Raw genomic sequence first — 22,127 nt, forward strand, 5'->3', positions numbered from 1 at the left:
TGCTAGATGGAGCAACAGGTCTGATAAGGCAGCATTGAATTTCAAGTGCTGAAGATGATTATTAATTATTATGAGTTAAGATAATGGCCTATTGACAAGACTCAAGAGACCCAACATTAGAATCATAATGGAAGGTGGTAACTGCCCATCACTCCCCTACACTTGCAAAGGGCAGAGGTCATGAGGCTGATCTACTGACTCCAGCCTAAAGCTCGATATTTTTGTTCCATCCAGGCCTCTATGTTTTCAGAGAGAATTTTACACCTGCACCCAATTCCTCTGATGGTTTTTTATCAGCCCAGGGTCACTCCAAAACTCCAGGTTTGCCAAAAACCTTCATGAAACTGACAATGTTTTCTACAAATATGGCCTAAGGCTGTAATGGAACTAGGTGAGTTTTTGTGGCTGGGAGTTTCACAGCACAGCACAGCACCTTTTAACTCTGTGGGCATTCACAGAGTTCTGGACGAAAGGATAAAGTTGTGTTCTCAACATTTCTTTAAATAAAATGCTTCTCATTACCTTTTCTTTTTCTTTGCTCAACAGGAGATATTTGGCTACAAAACCCAGGGCTGCCGGAAAGCCATGTGCATTGCTGGGTACATTTTGTCCTGTGGGGTTCTCCGGCTTGTGTTTTACTGGAAACCAGCGTGGGATGTGTGGGCAAACTGCATCCCCTGCAGCTTGCAAGAAGCAGATGTCACATTGCTCAGAACAACAGTGGGTGCCCATTTTCCTTTGTAAATTACTTGCTAGCACATAGATAATATGAAGTAGAGGGAATCCATGTAACCTGGATCTCTCACACTGCCGATGCTGAATAAAATAATAAAAATAACAACAATGTACAGTGGGCAACTTTCATCTAAAGGACTCCAAAGTGCTTTACAAGATACATACAATGCATGTGGAGTAGAGGGCATCAGCCACGAGGACAGCATGCTTCACAATAATGTGGGGAGAGGCCCCATGTATCTTGTGATTCCATGACTGTGGCATTTGCTAGGGAATCTACCCTTTGCTCACCCAATGCCACAGAACTGTGCTCCAGAATCTAAGCTGTCTCTTATCTGAGTCTTCTCTTTGGATGGTGTCTAAGATGTCTACTCCTCCCCACTTCAGCCTCCATGTGGGTCTGTCCCTCCCCACTGTTGTTCGTGATGGAGTTTGAGTGGCCATTCAAAACCTTTCTCAGATCTCAAGAGTGCTGAGCTGACAGAACTGGAGACTGAAATCCCCTGGTTACCCACAGCACAGGTGCAGCTGTGGCTCCATATTGCTGCCTGCCAATGTGCCTCAACTCTGACACAAAGGGACCATCTCTAGGGATGGAAGGGGAACTCATGCTCCATGTCAAGTCAGTCCTTGCTCCCTCTGATGAGAGGGCCATCCAGGCTGTTAGAATGGAGGTTTTATTAGCCAGATTCTTGTCCACTGGGAACTGCACTGTCCCCATTACCCCCAACTTTGTATCATGTATGCCACCAATAACCAACAAGAAACAACCCAAAACTTCACTCCGAATTAAATCTGAGCCTGAATATTCTTTTGAGCTTTGAGGTCTAATCTTGCCTTTTTAATCCCGAGCTCATCTTGCATTTGTAATTATGGGTTCTCATGTGTCATTTTAAATTGATTTGCCATGCCAAGTACTTTCCAAACAAATGAGATTCTAAATTAGCCTTTATGTAATTAAACAAGGATTGAATAATATCTAACATTCTTGTTATCGGGGCCTTTGTCAAAGTGTGCTTTGGGCAGCAGACAATTTAAAAGCTCCTTCCTGGGTTCTTTGCATCAAAACGGCACTTTTGTGTTTTAGCGTTTATCTGATTAGGTTACTGTCATTGGATAGGAAGGGGGATTTCTCTTCTTCAGCTTATCCAATCAGCATTCATAATTTATCATCGGCTTCACTGTGACGGGTTTACAGCTCATCACCACAGAGGCTGGTTAGCTGACACATTGACTATCAAACAATGTTTCAATCCTGGACAAACTGTGAGCCCTTCTCTTCTTTTCTGCCTCCTAGCTCAACTGCTGGTGTATTAGCTTCATCGACAGTGATGAAAGGGCCATAACCTTTTATTCTTTTTGTTGTTTTTCCTAATTTTAATGAAGAAACTGGCTTTCTATTAATGTTATTTACCTGGTTCTGCATCTTAACTAAGTGTTGCAGAGAGGACAGATTTCCATGCAAATACCAGAGTTTGTATTCACATGTGATTTGAATGCCTGAGTTGTTGATATTGTGTAATACTGCAGATGCTTTGGACACTGATATTTGCTCATCTTCCATTACTTTAGGTTACTAATATTTTCTAGATCATTTATTGTCTACATTTTGAGGTTGCTGGAGGATGTCACCATTACTCCTCTATCTTTGCTTACAAGAGTGGTACTCAGCCTTCTCCATTCCCTCCCCATCCTTCTTGGAGCCTCCTTCCCACCTAGCTGAGAACCACCTTCCATTTAGCACTACGGGAAAGGCAGGGTGATCACAATCCTCAGGTCGAGAATCCTTGGCCTACAGCATGATATGCTCTATGTTGCCCAACGCCCTCCATACCACTTCAGCCCTGCAACAGGGCTGCATGGTGAGTGGGCAGAATGGCCATGAAGGAGGGTCTCTGCACCCCCTGTATACAAAAGAGGGGCCTCCACAACTGATCCAAATAACTCACTATGGTCCCTAAGGGTGAACCCAGGGCAAGGATGTGAGATTCACACTTTCATGGGTCCAGCAGCACAGCCCCATAGGGGAAGGGGCTGCTCTTGTACAACATGGGATTTCTGGAATACATTCCTTCCCTTCCACCTCCCTTTGATCCCTTCCTTCCCCACCCCCTGCTCAGGATACTCAGACAGGGAGCAGGAGCACTGCATGTCTTTACTGTATTTCCGGAGGGTGGGATTGTTTTGAAAAGCACAGACACAGTGAGGAGAAAAGGAGAACATCTGTGACAGTGCGTGATTGACACGGTATTGCCGATCAACTCTGAAATGTCAATCAAATGTAAATGTCAGGCAGCATTCTGCTCACCAGAATCAAATGCTCAAAGAGAAGCGTGTGAAAGACAAATGCAAGTGCTATATATTCTAAACCCTTCTTTAACCTTTGTTCTAGTGAATAAAGCCTCAGCCAATGAAAAGTGAAATCCCACTTTTCATGCTGAATGTTTCGTTTCCAGGCCAGACCTTTGGCTGGTGTAAATTAGCATAGTTTACCTGAGGGGAACGGAGCAGCCCATTACAGTTCAGCATTATCATTCTCTAAGCCCGGGACTGTAATAAACATGCTTTCAGGACCTCACCTGTGTGCAGGATTTCTTCCTGCAAATTTATGATGGCTTCTGGTTTCTGTTTCTCTAGGATGAATTTCAGATTTATTCCCGGAAGAAGGTGACATGGATTTCTGTGTCTGCACTGAACAAGTTTAGATCAGATTATCCAATCATTGCTGATGAAAACTCCATCATAAACAAAGCCATAATGAAACCAGATTTAAAAGTAAGTGACTTTAAAATATGATTCATATAACAGGAGTTAACATGTCCTTATCATGACTCCACATGCAAAGACTTGCATGTGGGCCACTTGAGACATGCCCCAGAATCCTTTGCACAAATCAGAGACTGCTTTGGGGACATGCAAAATAAACAAACAAATAAATAAATAAAATATGCATGTGTGGGGGGGGAGGGGTGACAGGTTGAAACCTCTTTGTGAGACATGCCTGAATTTAACATGGAATTAAGAAGCCTGCAGCTGCATGAGTGCCGTGGTCAACAGGTAGAGCTAGCTGAGTGAAGATCGGGGTACTCTACTGGCCTTCTCTGGGAAAAGACCTGTCAGCCAGACCCTCTCCCTCACTCTCTGGGAGGAAGGCCATTCCTGCCTCCCCACTAAAAAGGTGGAGGGGAAAGAAACCTGTCATTCCTTCTGAGGGAGGTGCTGCATCAGTATTACAAAGGAGAGGGAAAGGAAGGAGGGAAGAGATGGGGTGGAGAACCCTCCAAGAAGCATCTTGCTGTAGGCGCCCCAGAAGTGGAAACCCAGCCCTGGCACAGGAATTAACAGACTGGTTTATGGGCTGTTCCTGGCATTAGAGGAGAAACTGGCTGTAAGTGACTGAGTAGCTGAGCTTCCACACCACAGTGAACACAGGGAGTGGGAGCAGGATCCTGACCCACTTCACCCCAGACTTCAGCTGGTGGCCCAGTGTACGGCACTAGCTGAGAAGACTGAAGGGTGAATGAAATTGGAGATTTCCTGGTCTCCTTCCTTGCTCGGTGCTGCTATTTCATCCCCTCACCCCCGGATGGCTGCGCTCTGTCCCTGGCTCTGGAAAACATTTCAGTTTTTTGCCTTTGGCTGCACCAAATTGCATTTTACAACCGTTATTCCAAGGTAGGATACTACATACCCAGCTGTCCCTGCTAAGGCCTTATCCTTCCTTCCCTCTGCAAATGGTTCAACAACACAGTTTGGAGAGCCAAGCCAAGGTCTGGGGAGATGGTAGGTGAGTTATTGATTTGAGGAGATCTAAAAGCCCTCTATAGATGTGTGTAAGCACCATTATCCCCATTTTACAGATAGGGCAAGTATCACATTGAGAAGTTAAATGACATGCCCAAAGTCATACAGTAAATCAGTGTAATCCCTGAAACTAGAAGTCCAGGTCTCTTGATTGCCAGCCTTTTTCCCTAGCCAGTAGGCCACAGGGCTGGGAGCCCATGTGGATGTTATATGCATCTTCAGTAACTACATTCCTGACTTGTTAACATTTATTTTGATGTCTCCAATAAGGTTTCTAGCCGAAGCTACTGATACAGTTTTACAACCTTAACTGCATCTGAACAAAGCTTTTTTTCTCCTGGGAATATATAAACATCCATATGCAAATTTAGTGCCAGTTACTTCAATCAACAGGCATAGTGTGAAAGTGGAGAGTGACTCATAACATTCTTCAGGGGATGGAATTAATCATGTTTTAAACCCCCCATAGCCCTCAAATAACAGACCCTTTCAGCAAATCTTGCATATCCGTCAAAACATTTAAGTAGACAAACAAGTTTTCAAAATGGCCAAGAGCAAATAGCATAATCCTCTAATCCCAGGTCACAGGCCCCTTCCTAAAAGCCAGTATAAAATCCCCGTGCCTTCTAAACTATTTATTGCAATGGAGAGTTATTGTAATGTTACAGGTTGATTCTGCAAGGAGCTGAGCCCTTTCCTCTCCCATTCAAGTGTGCATTGTCTCATGGGACCGGGCCCTAAGAGGGTAAATCAGAGAACACATGAGCAGAGTTCTCCTTCCACACTTCTCATGAAAGCAAATGGCCTTGAATGTGACATGGTATTCTATGGCAAACCAGTGCAATGAGGGCATAGGCCTGATGCTCACGGAGCTGAGGAGAGAGGATACTGCATTCTGTACCAGTTAGAATTTCCAGGGGGCTGATGGCTCCACAGGTAGGTACACTGCATCGCTGTAGTCCAGCCAGGAAGTGAGAAAAGTTTGTGTCTCTGAAGCTGGGTTATTGTCCACCAGGAGGGACAGAATCATCTAGCCAGTTATAAGTGACAGTGTGGTGGTGCACGTGAGAGCGCTTATTGTCAGTGATAACTTCAGGAGCGCTCCTAAACTCCGGGCTAAATTAAACAATTGTCGGTTTTGAGCTGTAGCTCACGAAAGCTTATGCTCTAATAAATTTGTTAGTCTCTAAGGTGCCACAAGTACTCCTTTTCTTTTTACAATTGTCGGTGTGTATCTTCGGCCAAAGGAGACCGCAATGTGGCTACAAATGCCTCCAAGTGCTTTCTTTGCCCTCCCCAGCAGTATAATCAGTCTTGCTTGAATTCAGCCCTAGTTAGCGTCCCTGTATTTATAGAACTATGAGTAGAAGTGAGCACGTTTTTGTTCCATACCTTGCAAATGCTGCTGTTGTTCTTTGGTTTGGCAGGTAAGATGCATCCAAGTGCAGAAAATCCGGTATATTTGGAACAACCCTGAACAACAGTTCCAGAAAGTTGGGTGAGTTAACCTGCTGGGTACAAAGTTCTCTAAGGAAATGGAGCCTCTTTTGGAATGACATCATCAGGAAAACTTTTCCTCTGTTTTCTAGGTCCCTAGAAGACAATCACACTTGTTCAGATATACACACCAAATTTGGTTCTGGTTTGCGATGTGAGGAACAGGAGATCAGGTAACACTGCAACATGTCCTAAGTAGTTAGTACTATGGATTTAAGTAGATGTTTAGGACTAGATTTTCACGTGCTTGGTGCTGGCCTCTTTTATAAACACTGGTCCTTAAAAGGGCAATTGCCTGAATGTGACTGATAATTTTGCACAGTCCAATTGTATTTACACTGTTACTGGTGAGTGTATTTTTGTTTGTATTATTTGTGTGCACAGATGTAAGTGCATGCAGGACTGTACATGAAAATGATTTTACATGACAAATTATGCAGAGACAACTGGAGAATGGGCTCAGTTCCCTACTGAAACTTTTGGAAATGTGTCTCTGAATGTTTATCACTATTATGTGTTTCCATTCAAAAAGTAACCAGAGCCTTCCAGTCTGATTTATTTTTGAGTAAGAGAAATAGCAAACTAAGAACAAAAGTAAAGTCTCCATAAAACAGCACAGATTAGCTTCTAGTGGAGGTCCCTCAGCAGAGCTCAGTGTAAATAAATTATTGTTAGAAATTAATGAGTTCTAACTATTGAGTTTATTCCTGTAAATTAATGCATTTCTGGAAAATAGGGTCCTGACCCGACTGGTGTCTTTAGGTGTTTCTAAAGTACAAATGCAAAATAAATGAATAAACTTTTGCATTCATTTGTTTGTATATCGCAAATAATCCAACTCCTAAACTGAGTTCGCATTCAGTTTTACATTCAGAATGCTCTAAATGATATGCAGAGAGATTTGTATGCAGGGTAGTTGTAGCTGGGTCAGTCCCAGGTTACTAGAGAGACAAGGTGGGTGAGGTGTAATATATTTTATTGGATCAACTCCTGTTGGTGAGAGAGACCTCACCTATCGTGTTGCTCTAATACAGTGAGATTTGTATTTAAAACATTTAGTTTTAGGTATGGAATTTTTTGATACCAGTTAAGAGGGATTTTTCCATGAGAGAAACATTTGTTTCTTTAAACCCATACTATGCCGATGAGCTGTGCATGTAGTTCTTTTGGAAGGAGAGAGCTTTTCTGACACTAACATCTATGGTATAGATGTTTATAATTGTATGCAACTGGATGTGCAAAAATGTGGGCATATCATTTGTGCGCTTACTTATGATTGCATGCACAACTACGATAACTGCACTTGCAACTGGCCATGTTTATATCTTACTGCCGATTAGCACGTGCAGTTTCTTCAGCTATTTGTGCAGTATATTGATTGGGTGTGCAAAGTGTGCACTCACACTTTTGTATACACGATAGCACATAGACAATTATGATATTCTGGGTCTGTGCTTCTACCTGCCACAGAACTGATGCATCTATGTAACTAGCACATGGAAAACCTATATCTTGTCTCTTTCTCTTTGGAGCCAAGGTTTTTGCAGCCTTGTGTGTTTATGTTTTAAAATGGGATCAGTACTAACTCTCACTGGAGGTGGGAGCTGCAGCTGCTTGAGTCACATTGTCAGGGTGCACAGTTATCCGATGAAGTGAGCTGTAGCTCACGAAAGCTTATGCTCTAATAAATGTGTTAGTCTCTAAGGTGCCACAAGTCCTCCTTTTCTTTTCAGTTAAATGAGTGAGAAAGCCAGATTTTCCTTTAATAGCTCTCCATCCTTACCTCATGCAGGAGGCTAATATGTGGGCCAAATGCCATTGATATTCAGGTTGTCCCTATTTGGAAACTACTCATCAAAGAGGTAAACTGCATTTCCATTGCTTTCATTTTGCTGGCTATTTGGTCATGAAGAGCAGACATATAGTTCATGGGTGATTGGCCTTTTGGCTCACGGTCCACTAAGCACACTCCCCCTCCTCCAAATTCCATCTTAAAACCCTTCCCGGTAACTGTCACACACAGATCTCCTCACCATTCCTCCCTCCACCCCCTTCCAGGCCTGACTTGCAGCTTTGTGTTTTGTGTCTGCACCGTGGGCAGGCTTTACAGCCCCTTTGTCTTGTGAAGGGCTGTGCACATCTAGAATGCTCCACAAGAAATGTATCATTAACCACAAAAGTAATCTTTTAACTGACAAAAAGTTTAGTTACCTGGTAAAATAAATCCAGCAGCACCAGCTGGCTAGGCTGGCTCCTCCTGCCAGCACAACATGGCCTGTGTGACTCCACCCTCGTTCCACGGTCTGAACCTTCTCTGCTCCACTTCTCTTAGAGAAACGGGCTTAAACTGAGACCTTCACACCCAAACGTACTTCCCCACAGATCAAGGGTGTTTGGATCCAGTGTTCCAGATCGGATCCAGCTAACAGAGACAGGCCCAGGCTGTGCAGGTTGCAGCCAGCACTGTCAAAGTTAGCACGGGAGATTGGCGCTCGGGCTTTGATTTAGGCTCATGGTTCTCAGACTTTTGCACTGGTGACCCCTTTCACACAGCAAGCCTCCGAGTGCAACCCCCCTTATAAATTAAAAACACTTTTTTGTATATTTAACACCATTATAAATGCTGGATGCAAAACGGGATTTGGAGTGGAGGCTGACAGCTCGCAACCCCCCGTGTAATAACCTCATGACCCCCTGAGGGGTCCCAACCCCCAGTTTGAGAACCCCTGATTTAGGCCCATCTCTAATTGGATTGAGCGAGCTGAATATACCCGAGCAGTATAAATATGGCTTCTTTACACCCCGCTACTGTAGGATTGCCAACTTTCTAATCGCACAAAACCAAACACCCTAGCCCCGTCCCTTCCCTGAGGCCCCGCCTCCTGCCCCACCCCTTCCCTGAGACCCCGCCCCATGCTCACAACATTCCCCCTCCCTCAGTGGCTTGCTTCCCCCACCCTCACTCACTGTCACTGGGCTGGGGCAGGGAGTTGGGATGTGGGAGGGGGGTGAGGGCTCCAGCTGGGGGTGTGGGCTCTGGGATGGGGCAAGGGATGAGGGGTTTGGGGTACAGGAAGGGGCTCCAGCTGTGGGGTGCGGCCAAGGGATTTGGTGTGCGGGTGGAGTCTGTGGGTTGAGGCAGGGAATTGGTATGTATGAGGGGGTACAGGCTCTGGACTGGGGTATGGGCTCTGGAGTGGAGCTGGGAATGAGGGGATGGGGTGCAGGAGGGGGCTCCAGGTTTGGGGGGGCTCAGGGCTGGGGCAGGGGGTTGGGGCACAGGCTTACATCGGGTAACTTGCAGTCAGCAGGGCTAAGGCAGACTCCCAGCCTGTCCTGGCATTGCGCTGCGCCCCGGAAACAGCCAGCAGGTCCAGCTCCTAGGCAGGGGGCCAGGAGGCTCCGCGCACTGCTCTCGCCCACAGGCCCTGCCCCCCAGCTCCCATTGGCCATGGTCTCCAGCCAATGGGAGAGTGGAGCTGGTGCTCGGGACAGGAGCAGCACGTGGAGCCCCATGGCCTCCCCACCCAGGACCCGGACCTGCTGGCCACAGCACCGCCAACCAGACTTTTAATGGCCCTTTTCGACCAGGCGTTCCAGTCGGAAACCGGACACCTGGCAACCCTACGCTACCGTTCTGTCTCCAAACAGGTCTTAAATCCATTTTACGTGTTCCAACTCTTCAGCGTGTGTCTGTGGTTCGCTGAAGATTATAAGGAGTATGCCATTGCTATCATAATCATGTCCCTCCTTTCTATCGCCTTAACCGTATATGACCTCAGAAAGGTGAGAACCCCTGCCCCGCGGAGAGGGGAAAGGATTACTGTTGCTGCCAGCCAGCCAGCTCAGAGGACATTGCATGTTACACACAGCCTGGTACAGAACAAGCAGCTAGTTCTTCACGTTGGCGGCAGGACAGCACTGTTACAGTTTCAGTCACTATTCAGTAATAAAACTAGGCTGAATCAGTGCCGTTGTTGTGGCCCCAGTGACTGAAAGTGCCTGGAACCACAGCCCCAAGATTCAATAGTGAGGTACATAGCTGGGAGCTTACTGACCATGTCTGCACTGCAGGTGTATCCACCCACCCCCTGCAAGGGTCCTGAAATCTTGCCCCAGCATGCAGTGGGTCCATTGCAAAACCTGGAATGGGTTCTCTGGGGTTAGGCTCTTTGATTGTCCCCAAATCCTGCTCAGGAAGTGGACTCTGCAGGACAGGAAGGTACACTAGAGAGAAGATTGCCTTTTCACAGTGTACAATAGATCACTGGCACTTGGTCCGTAAATGTGATTTTCCTTTTGCTTAAACAAGTGCTAAATTATGGAGTAAATTCTCCTCCTTATCCCTGGGTGTGGTGTGGATGAAGTCCCCTGGCACCAAGATAAGGACAACGATAATGTAATGGTTAGACATTGCCAAGGGTCTGTAGATTCCTTTAATTTGGGAAGATTCTGGCCCTGTCCTCTCAGCCATGAACAAAGCAGCACGAGGAAAAGCTGTGGAATCTGAGACATTCACGTTGTTGAAGTGATTATACCAGGAAGGCTGTCTCTCAATGGGAGCTGCTTGATATAGATGAATGAAAGTAGGCTGGGATAAGACTCCTTTGTAGATCCCAGCCTTTATAAATGATATATAAACATTTCTGTATCTTGGAACTATTAGTTAGTCCCCCTGGCAAGACTAATCATCTCTGTAACAATCTACCCTCATCCTCCCTTCCACATTCCAGTGTGTGGTTTGCTACACCCAGCTGTTACACCTTGTCTAAAACGAGGTGTTACTGTCTGCACATTACAGACTCTATCTTCCTATACATTTGTACATCTCCTAGCGCAGTCCATCCTGACTGAGGCTCTGCTAGACGCAGCAATAACAACAACAAACAACAGTAAGAGTTAGTTATTGTCTAGTTAATGTCTTTTTTTGTACTGCCGTTAACACTGAACACTTCATTCTATCTCTCCCTCCCCGATTTGCAGCAATCTATGAAACTGCACAGGCTGGTGGAGTCTCATAACAGTGTCAGGGTCACTGTGTGCAGGAAAGACAAAGGTGCGTCCTGTTCCATTTTTCTGTTTCTTTTGTTTTCAGTTCCAGTGTTACAGCAGCTCATGTCAGCACTGAGAGTAAGTGGGGCAACAACTGACCTCTTAAAATTCCTTCTGGGACTGGTTTCCCTTTCTTCTCACTCCAGTCAATTGGCTCACATCACTAAGAAAGCTGAAGTGTGTTCTCATGCATCAATCTCATAAGTACAGTATCATTAGTGTGGTTTAAATGGCCATGCCTTGCCTTGGCAAAACTAATCCATTGCACGGGGGAGTAGAGTTGTCTTTGCCAGAGCTACCATGTACCTCAATGGTGCCTGTCTAACCTCTGCAGCTGAACATTCCCACGCAGCAACCTCCCAGAAGACGTGAAACAAGAAACAGGGCCAAGGGAGGAAGATGGATTCAGATTGCTCGGTGGCAGGGTGTTTGGATCCAAAGTTCTTGTTTGGACCCATTCAGGAGATAAGTCTCAGTTTCCGTGTTTGGATCCAGATCCAAACTTTCCCCAGATGTGGGGGGGGAGAGAGAAGGGGGTTTGCTTCCAGGGTCCTTGTTCAGACCCTTCTGCTGTGACAGATCAGGCGTTGTTCTGTAATAATGATGAACATTGCATGGTGATCCGCTTATTGGGATGTTTATGAATACGTTAGTTTAGGCCAGGGGTTCTCAATCTTTTCGAAATCATGCCCCCACTTAGGTTTTTTTTTTTACCTGAAGCCCCCCTTCTGTTAGCGGGAAGGATATTCATCCTGCCCTTGTGAAAACCCCTTCTAGAGGCTCACGTCTTCTGGGAGGTCCAAACGCTAACCCCATGAGCGAGTGGTGCTGCCATCCCAGGTTGCATTGCCACTCACTCAAATTTAACCAGCTCGCCATACTCCCCCCTACTCCCTGAAAGTCTGATGCACCCCAACAGTTGAGAACCCAGGGTTTAGATTAATGGGGTCTGTAGGGAAAAACAAGCAAGAAAGGAAAGAATGGATCAAGATAAGCCACTTCTCTGCAGACATTTGACATTAAGAGTCAATACCAGTGCAGGCAAAGGCCGAGGAACACCCAGGCTGGGTTCAAAAGGCATTCCCTCAAGAGAGGGGTATTTGTTTGAGGGAACCAGACTAAGACACAGGCACCTGCTGGGGTGTCCGAAGAAGTTAGGCCTGCCTCAGTTACCATCGGGGAGGGTAAATCTTAGGTAGGATAGACATTCATGTATCCTGATTGTTATTTTACAATCCCTTTTCTCTAAAAGCTTTGTTCCGACTGTTACATCCACAATATATTGGTTTCAGCAGGCTGGTCACTGTGCACCACTGCTCACAGATTCCCAAACCACAGGCGCCAAGCCCAGTCAGACCGTGGGGTAAGCACAGCTGATACCCATGGTGCTGTAGCCCCAGGCTCAGTCTAAGAGTGGGAGAACGGCAGAATTCCACCGTGGGATGGGTAAAGGCTCCAGGCTGGACACCCGAGAAGGCGCACTCAGAGAGAGACCAGGACGGGGCTCAGAGGCGCAGACAGACTGGCAACTATGCCCATCTGTACTTACAAAACATTACAAAGCAAGGAGCAATTGGCCTGGTCGGGGGCGTGCTTTGAACTATTTTTTGCTTACACGAGAGATCAGCGCTAAAGGTTTGCATCTCATACCGTTGGCAGGCTTCCAAGAGCTAGAGTCATGCCATCTGGTGCCAGGAGACATGCTGGCTTTGACAGGGGGCAAAGCCCTTATGCCATGTGATGCCATCCTGATCAGCGGTGGGTGCATTGTAAATGAAGGCATGCTGACAGGTAAGGACGGTGCCTGGCCAGTCTTAAATACACAGACGCCACAAAGCTGTGGCTTTGCAACTGTTGCATAAGACACATTTTTTTGGAGAGAGCAAGTCTTTGAAGAGAAAACTGTCAGGGCACAATCGTGTACTTTGCAGTGATGGCTGAGGAGATAAGCAGTAGGGTAGGACAAGGAACTCAGAGGATTTACCTGAGGACAGGGGATCAGAGAGTTTGAGCTGCCTGACTACTCCTGCACTGATGGAGCCTGCTGACATTCCCCACTGCAAACCAGTGTCAGGTTAGGATGCAAAGCAGCTGGTATACTCAGCAGCCCACTGGGTGCGTTCTGCTTGGACAGAGCTAAAATATTTGTTAGCAGACAGGCATGTGACTAAAAGCTTCCCCTTGTCTTCTTGTCTTGGGTAATGAAATATTTAAACTGCCCTAGGGAATAACTTAGTGACTTGAGTGTCAGATTCCAAACAGCCAGACACCTGGGAGCCAACAGGCTGGATGCTGGTAGCATCGACTCAGGTCTTCATTTATGGTGAGCAGCTATTGAAAGCCTGTTCTTGAAATCCTTACTCACTTGAGGAGTATCACTGATCTCAGTGAGCAAGGACAAATCAGGTCTTAGATTTACCTTGGTGAGTCAGGGTGCAGGCTTGATTTGAGCATGGACTATTCACATGCAGAATCTGGACACTTGTTCATTGCCTGTGCAGCCCCATGCACACCTGAGAGGGACACACCCATGCAGGCCTTGATGCTCCAGTGGTCAGGGCACTTTTAAGGGACTTGGGAGAGCCAGGTTCCCTTGCCTGCTCTGCCATGAACTCACTTGTGTGGCCTGGGGCAAGCCACCTATTCTCTCTGTGCCTATCTGTACAATGGGCCAACAGCCCCACCCTGCCGCACAGGGGTGTGAGAGGACAAACACATGGAAGATTGTGAGACACTCAGCTGCTACAGTCATGAATGCCAGAGATAGAAATAATAATAATTTTCCAAACTTGTTTGTCGCCACTTGGGCTAGCTGCTGCTTACCACAATACGCACTACAAATGGCTACTGTGCAGGCTTCAAAGAGATGCACCCAGGTTTCGGAATGCACTGCAGTTTCCTTAATGCAATCCAATCTCCTCTAGGGGAAAGCCTTCCAGTAACAAAGACCCACTTGCCCCAGGCCGATGACTCCAGGCCCTGGAGAATGTGCTGTGCAGAGGATTACAAAAGACATGTCCTTTTCTGTGGAACAGAGCTCATCCAGACCAAGGCGGACGGCAACAGGCCAGCGAGAGCTGTTGTGCTGAGCACCGGTCAGTCAATTCACTCCTCATGGTGCTTTTCTCTAATGCAGTAGCTTGACCAGGCTAAGGGCACGTCTACACTACAAAAAGAGACGCTCGGCAGCAAGTCTCAGAGCCTGGCTCAACTGACTCGAGCTCGCAGGGCTCAAGCTGCGAGGCTAAAAATAGCTGCATAGACTTTCAGTCTCAGGCTGGAGCCCAGGCTCTGACACCTGGCACAGAGCACAAGGTCCTGCCCGAACCCTAACATCTACATGGCTATTGTTAGCCCCCCAGCGTGAGCACTGCAAGCCCAAGTTAGGTGATCAGGGCTCAAACTCGTTGCCACAGGGTGGCGGAGGGTGGGTGAGTTTGCAGGGTAGCTGTGCCCTACGAGCCCAATCCTCTGTCATACCGGTCACACAGATGTTAATGGATTTACTCCAAATTTATCCCAGACTGGCTGAGAGCAGCGTTTGACCAAGATCTCTGTCTGCACCAAACTGCTATTTCTTGTTTGTATTGCTCAGCATAACCCTTTAAAAAATACTACAGCATACTACAGCATTAGCCCTAAAGCCTGCAGCACCCAGGTATACTGTATGGGACCATTACTGTACAATAATGCAGTCCTAAATGCTAAAACAAAGTCCCATACTCAGCTCCTCTCCAGGACCTGGCTAGCTGCGGGATTGACACCCTCCTGGTCTGACACCATGGCAGCTGTGCTCCAGCTAACAGTCCCTCCGGTTCAGATGCCTGGTTAGAGGGTGCTTTTGGCAAGGGGTTTCCGACACAGTCCAACAGAGCCCAGGTTTGCTGAGCACCATCCTGGAAGACCACGCTCTTGTCCTGTGCCCAAGTGGTGGGCTAGGATGGCTGAGTGAGGATGGCTTTTCTATTGTTGGTGATTTATTTTGCAATCAGGGAAGAGCTCCCTTGGGTGGGGCATCACATTCTGGATGTGTGTCCATGTGTTGCACAAGCATCTAGCTTTTTAAACAACAGTGGATATGCCAGGCTGCAAGAGTTAGTCTGAACCTGAGAGTTTGAGTTCAGCGCAAAGGAGACACACCAGAGTGTAAAGGAATGAACAACACCCGAGTGTGCTCAACCTGCTCTGCCACTGCCTCACTGGGGGAGGGCAGGCAAAAGACTACACTGCTCTGATCCTGCTGTAGCCTTGGATGAGTTTAGGGTGAAAATTGCACAAATCACTAACAGGTTCTCTACTCAGGTGGCTACATGAGAAATTTCACTGAGTTGAGATTGGTAAAGCACACAAATCAAAACATGAAGATGGTACTTAAAATCCAAATAAATCCAAGCATAAGCATAACTATACAAAACCAGATATGTATAACAAAACATGGATCATGTATGCTTACAGCCTTAAGCTGGCTTCACATAAAGCAATCCCCCAATGTTGACATACCAGTCTCCATAAAGTTGTAAGTAACAGCTAAGATAAAAGAAAAAGTGGAGATCATTACAGGGGGCTTGTTTGTAGTCAGACTTCGGCCATTTGGTCATCCTTGGTGTCCCAACTAGGGGCTGGTTTGACAACCTTTCATACACCTTGTTCCATTCCACCCACATGCATCTTCCACCCACATGCATCTGGACCAGGCATGATCAAGTCACAGCCCTCTCTTCATATCTGGTGTTCTGGGAGCCCAATTTTAAGGTTCCAGTTATCCATATGTGGTATGCCAGTTGCCCATAATGACATTTCCGACAGTTAAACCAATCATTTGCATCTGTCCATTTCCCAATAGTTTTGATACATCACTGAGGTTAGCTCTGACTGCAGAAAGCCCGTAAGATGTTACCATCTGTTCATTGGTGGGTATACCGTTTATCACAAGATGCATATTGCTAACTTCTAGTCCTCACTCTAAGCCTGTAACACTTAATACTTAAAACCTCTAGCCAAGCCTATTTTTAATACATGTATTTTAGGTTTTCTGCTTGCTGTTACAGCTTCAAAAACTTCCGTTACTATTTTACCAAAAGCTATAGACCCTCCAAGATCAGGTCAGAGGTCCTGCTAATGCTATATCAGGTGGGTGAGGTCAGATCTTTTATTGGACCAACTTCTGGTTATGAGAGAGAATGGCAGATGCAGAGGATTGGAGAAAGAGGAGCAGGTCCACCTCTCCATGTCTTTCCCTTTCTCCTAAAAGTAGTGAGAGAGGAGAGCAGATCGACCATGCTACCCCTCCACCCCGCCACCCACGGAAGAAGTCGAAGCAGCAGAGGAGCCAGAGAGGCACTTGCCTCACCACAGAAGATAGCTGAGGGCAGCAGCAGAGTAAACCTTTTGGAGGATGGAGGGATCTCAGACAATGCCTTTGATGCAACTCGCCTGGGTGCTTGTTTTAGCCGAATTTCAGACTGAGATTCTGAGTTCAGGTGAATCTGAAACTCAAGGTAAAAATCTGCTTTCCCAAGATCCAGTAGTAGGGTTCCCTGAAACTCGTCCTCCCACAAAACAACGGGTTTCACAGAGCCCTCATGAGGACTGGGTCAGCAGTGAATGGCATAGCTCAGCCACAGACGGGAGGCTCCAAACATCCTCACAATGCTCTTAATTTCTTCTGTATTGTAAAACCAGCACTAAAGACCAGCACCTGCCACAGACAATCCTCTAGTTCAAGCAATCGCTTTGAAGGATCCCCGAGGTTTACAGTACAATGTTGTCTGATCTTTAGTTGAATGCAAACCTACTAGACAATCAACATTTCTTGATCACTGAGTGCCCAATCACACAATTACTTACTATTGTGTTTAGTCCTCCCGAAGTCACCCTATGGGTCTGCTCATCGTAGTAAGTACCATGTAGTGAGTGTTTGCAGGATTGGACATGCTGATGGGTGCTTAAGACAAATATCACAGTTTCTGGAAATAATGTTTCCATACAGTAGCTTTTATAAGTTGTAATGTGATTTTCCACCGAATGCATCCGATGAAGTGAGCTGTAGCTCACGAAAGCTTATGCTCAAATAAATTTGTTAGTCTCTAAGGTGCCACGAGTACTCCTTTTCTTTAATGTGAGATGTGGGTCTCTCATTTTAAGTTACAGTAGCTATGAATCTTCTCATTCCACCATTTTTCTTAATGGACTTTTAGAACCAATTCCATCATTTACTGATGTCTTGTGGGTTTGGTTTGTCACTTCAGGTTTCAACACAGCCAAAGGGGACCTGGTGAGGTCTATTCTCTACCCTAAGCCCATGAATTTCAAGCTGTACAGAGACGCCTTACGGTTCCTGATGTGCCTCATAGTGCTTGCGACCATTGGAATGATCTATGCAGTGTGTGTTTTTGCACTAAACGGGGTGAGTGGGAGAAATCACCACTAGAAAATTCAGACGGCACAAAAATGTGGAGTGTCTTCAGATTTTGTTGCACTTATTAAATTTGGTCTTATTTTCACTACTTATTTGCACTAGAATTTGCAATTTCAAATGTGAGGTCATTTTAAAATGACATTGTTTTTACAGAAACAAAAACAAAAAAGCACCATCTCACATTTTCATACTAAGGTACAAACCCCCACCAATATTCTATATTAACATTTCCTCTGAGGTCTCCCCAGTGTGTCCTTTAGCTTGCTCTCTGAGATGAAGCTTCTTTTTATAGCTGGGTCTCATACGGTACTGAGCATGCTATCAATGCTTACCTGTTCATTTAAAAATAGCTATGATATTTCATGAATGCAACAGTTCAGAGCCGGAAGGCAGGTGATGTGAAATGCAACAAATACACCACTGAAAGTATTTGCAATATGTTCTGCACTTTTGCACGTTCCTAGTTTTTGTATTAAAAAAAAATCACAAATGGGCCCCGGGGTGTGGGTGACACGCAGACAAGTGCCAGACTGGAAAAGGCAGCTTTCTGTAAGCTGCTAGGAACTGTGCCATGTTTGGAGAAGCCAATGAAAAGGCCAAATCCTCAGAGGCAAAACATTTTATTCTGCAGTTTGTTCCAAAGGGGAAAAATATATTCCCTAGTCAGTCTTCAGACATTTGGTTCGGAATGTGAATTTACCTCAAGCTGTTTTCCAGGAAAGTGTGTTTAAAGTGCAACCCAGTCCTGGTCTACAGTTTCTCCTTCTATATTGAACTTTCTCACTTGGAATACATAACGTACACTGTGAGACAATCAAAGCTGCAGGAACCTGGGAATCCATATTGTCATACTTACCTGAAATTCAGTCCTGTCAGATACTGAATGTATCAGCTCCCATCAGTGCTGACATACTAACAAGAGAGACACCTTTGAGTTACCTACAACAAACAGAAAAATCAAGTGAGATTGGTGCACCGTGTGGTCTGATGTAGTAACAGTGGGGGAGGAATGGTGAGCACAGACTGGACACTCGTAATGCTTCAGATATGGCACCTTTTAGTGGTTCGGGCTAGGAATTCCTCATTCAAATCCCAGTTCTGTAGCGTCTCCTTCTATGGTCTTGGGTGAGTTACTTAGGCCCATGATTTTAAAAGTGGCTTTAATTTTCAGTGCCTTAGTTTTGCAGGCCCCAACTTGAGACCTCTTGGGCACCATATTCAGAGGTGCTGAGCATCTGTGAACATAGCTGAAAGCAGCAGGCATTGCAGGTGCTCAGCACATCTGCCATTCACACCGTAGGTATCTCCAGCTGTCCCTCAGAAATTGAGGTGCCCAAATTAGAGGCCACTTTTGTAAGTGTGATAGTGGTCTGCATCTCCTGTCCAGGAGCGTGTGAGCCACTTGCACACTCTAGCGCAACCAAGGACAGCTGCCAGGGAGCCTGGCACCTAGCCCAGTGAGCAGGGTTGGGAGCCGTACAACCACACTAGAGGAGTTGCCCATGCTGGGCTCTGGCTCCTGCGAGCAGCGGCCCGACAGGCTGCTGTTTTCTAAACTGCAGTTCCTGGTAGAGCCCTGCAGCTCCGCCGATATCCTCTTGATATCGGTGGGTATCTGCATCCGCAGATACCAATTTTGTATCTGCACAGGACTCTACAAAAAAGATACATTGGAATTGGAAAAGATTCAGAGAAGGACAACAAAAATGAGTAGGGTTATGGAACAGCTTCTGTATGAGGAGAGATTAGAAAGACTGGGACTGTCTAGCTAGAAAAAGGACGACTAAGGGGGGATATGATAGAGATCTGTAAAATCATGACTGCTGTGGAGAAAAAGTGTTAGTTACCCCTTCACATAACACAAAAACCAGGAGTCACCCATGAAATTGGTAGGCAGCAGGTTTACAACAAACAAAAGGAAGTATTTCTTCACACAACACCCAGTCAGCCTGTGGAACTCGTTGCCGGGGATGTTGTGAAGGCCAAAAGCGTAACTGGGTTAATAAAAGAATGAGATAAGTTCATGGAGGATAGGTCCATCAATGGCTCTTAGCCAAGATGGTCAGAGGCACAACTCCATGCTCTGGGTGTTCTTAATCCTCCGGCTGCCAGAAGCTGGGACCTGACAGCAGGGGATGGATCACTCAGAATTGCCCGGTTCGGTTCATTCCCTCTGAAGCCCCTGGCACTGGCCACTGCAAGGGACAGGATACTGGGCTGGCTGGCCATTGGTCTGACCCAGTATGACCATTATGATCAATTTGAGAGACAGTCTCAGTTGAACTCATCTTTAGGACAAGACAAAAAAGCAAACACCTGCCTGCCTAGGATCATTGAAGATGCTGTGGCAATTTTTGCAGTAATTAGGCCTGTTGCCCTAGTAAACTGCCCTTCTAGTGATTGCCTTCTGTTTTCCTAATTTCCTTCTGCAGAGTCAGCTAGTAGTGTCAGCAAAGCCCTCGGCTTTAGCCAGAACACACAGGGCATGGAGTGAAATGGGGATTTAAAGCTATTCCTTGCACTGCTCCACTCCTGGTGCTGTTTTGTCCTGCACTGTCTTACAGCAGCCTGAGGTCTGCTCGAATTATACCAGCCTGTAATGGCCCCAGGGTGCCCAAAATGTATCCCAGGATTGGCATCACATAGGATTATCCCAATCAGACCCCATTTTTGTAGCTATACTTTCCCAGCTATGCCAACAACAGGGGAGGGGGTGTAGCATATCAGCACCTACATCTGCTCTATACCTCTGCACAACCCACCTTCCACCTGGATAATCTTCATAATAGGCAGGTGGACACATAGGACCCCAGGATATGGTCAAGTATTTTTCACTTCCTGCCCTCTAAATGTTTTTATGGTGTTGCTGGAATCTTGTAAACAGCTCCCATGTTCCACCCCAGAAGTGGCTACATTTCAGCAACAGGGCAGTGATTTTTGCACATGTGTCAAGATTTTGGGCATAACCCTAGTATTATTACCTTCTTGCTGATGAAGTTCTAGTCCTGTGTCCGCAATCCTTAGTGCAAGCTTTTGTTCTCTTGCTGACAACAGCATTTGTTTTGTGTCAGGAAGAGGCAGGAGAAGTGGTGAAAAAGGCACTGGACGTCATCACTATTGCAGTCCCTCCAGCTCTCCCTGCGGTTTTGACGACAGGGATCATTTATACGCAGGGCAGGCTGAAGAAAAAGGGAATCTTCTGCATCAGTCCTCAGAGGATCAATGTGTGTGGTCAGCTGAACCTCATCTGCTTTGACAAAGTGAGTGTAATGTTGATTCCCCCCTACACCTCCCCACTGTTCCTCAGACATTCTGGTCAACTGCTGGAAATGGCCCACCTTGATTATCACTACAAAAGGTCCGTCCCCCTCGCCCCCCCCCGCTCTCCTGCTGGTAATAGCTCATCTTAAGTGATCATTCTGGTTACAGTAAAAAGAAAAGGAGTACTTGTGGCACGTTAGAGACTAACAAATTTATTTGAGCATAAGCTTTCGTGAGCTACAGCTCACTGCATCCGATGAAGTGAGATGTAGCTCACGAAAGCTTATGCTCAAATAAATTTGTTAGTCTCTAAGGTGCCACAAGTCCTCCTTTTCTTTTTGTGATGGACTCGTTATTGTTTTATTAAAAGCTGGGAACGCTTGGAATCAAACCAGAGGATAAAGTGAAACTGCAGAAATCAGGAAGAGAAAATGTTGCACTTGTGACAGACGGCTAGGGGGAGAAATTTTCCATTTTATCTTATTTATCCATTTGCTGTGTCAAATAAGATTCTGTCTTCCTAGAGAGGGGGACACCTGCCAGAGATTTAGTCTGAAAGGGGCTCAGACTCAAACCAAGGTGAAATGAGATGGCTACAATTACTGCCAGGCACCCTCTCCCACATTTCAACTCAATCTTTCAGTACATGGCCTCAATAGAACCATAACCAAACCCCATTGTTTGTATCATTTCTTGTATTGCACTTTCTCTAAGTATTTTGTATATACATGTGATATAAAATCATGATTGGTGTGGAGAAAGTGAATCAGGAAGTGTTTACTCCTTCTCATAACACACGAACTAGGGGTCACCCAATGAAATTAACAGGCAGAGGTTTAAAACAAACAAAGGAAGTATTTCTTCACACACCGCACAGTCAACCTGTGGAAATCTTTGCCAGAGGATGTTGTGAAGGCCAAAACTATAACAGGGTTCAAGAAAGAACTAGATAAATTCATGGAGGATAGGTCCATCAATGGCTATTAGCCAGGGTAGGCAGGGATGGTGTCCCGAGCCTCTGTTTGCCAGAAGTTGGGAATGAGCGACAGAGGATGGATCACTTGATGATTCCCTGTTCTGTTCATTTCCTCTGGTGCACCTGGCATTGGCCACTGTCGTCAGACAGGACACTGGGCTAGATGGACCTTTGGTCTGACCCAGCCTAGCCATTCTCATGTTCTTATGATATGGAAGCAAAACAAGACAGTGTGGCCTCTCGGTGTGGTATAATTCAGTGCTCATGGTGCATTGTGAGATGTGCATTTCGAAAGGCTGAGTCTCTATTACTGACACGTGGGGCTGTTCAAACACTCCAGGAGTGCACTCCCTGGTCAAACACTCCCCTAGGCACTGATCTTCT

The 22,127-nt window shown here is 46.1% G+C and overlaps 1 protein-coding gene across 1 annotated transcript in view; it reads left to right on the forward strand.

The window, feature by feature from the left end:
• LOC119861788 (probable cation-transporting ATPase 13A4) overlaps positions 1-22,127 on the forward strand; it is a 66,540-nt gene that overhangs the window by 10,067 nt on the left and 34,346 nt on the right. Inside the window, exons 2-12 of the mRNA XM_038417333.2 lie at positions 547-720; positions 3,373-3,510; positions 5,967-6,037; positions 6,129-6,209; positions 7,829-7,898; positions 9,688-9,822; positions 11,020-11,092; positions 12,748-12,879; positions 14,013-14,183; positions 17,337-17,494; positions 20,578-20,766. Of these exons, the coding sequence (XP_038273261.1) occupies positions 547-720; positions 3,373-3,510; positions 5,967-6,037; positions 6,129-6,209; positions 7,829-7,898; positions 9,688-9,822; positions 11,020-11,092; positions 12,748-12,879; positions 14,013-14,183; positions 17,337-17,494; positions 20,578-20,766 (1,392 nt within the window). The remainder of the gene's footprint in view (positions 1-546; positions 721-3,372; positions 3,511-5,966; positions 6,038-6,128; positions 6,210-7,828; positions 7,899-9,687; positions 9,823-11,019; positions 11,093-12,747; positions 12,880-14,012; positions 14,184-17,336; positions 17,495-20,577; positions 20,767-22,127) is intronic.

Source organism: Dermochelys coriacea, chromosome 9 (genome assembly GCF_009764565.3).
Source record: "Dermochelys coriacea isolate rDerCor1 chromosome 9, rDerCor1.pri.v4, whole genome shotgun sequence".
In the NCBI taxonomy this organism is placed as follows: domain Eukaryota; kingdom Metazoa; phylum Chordata; order Testudines; family Dermochelyidae; genus Dermochelys; species Dermochelys coriacea.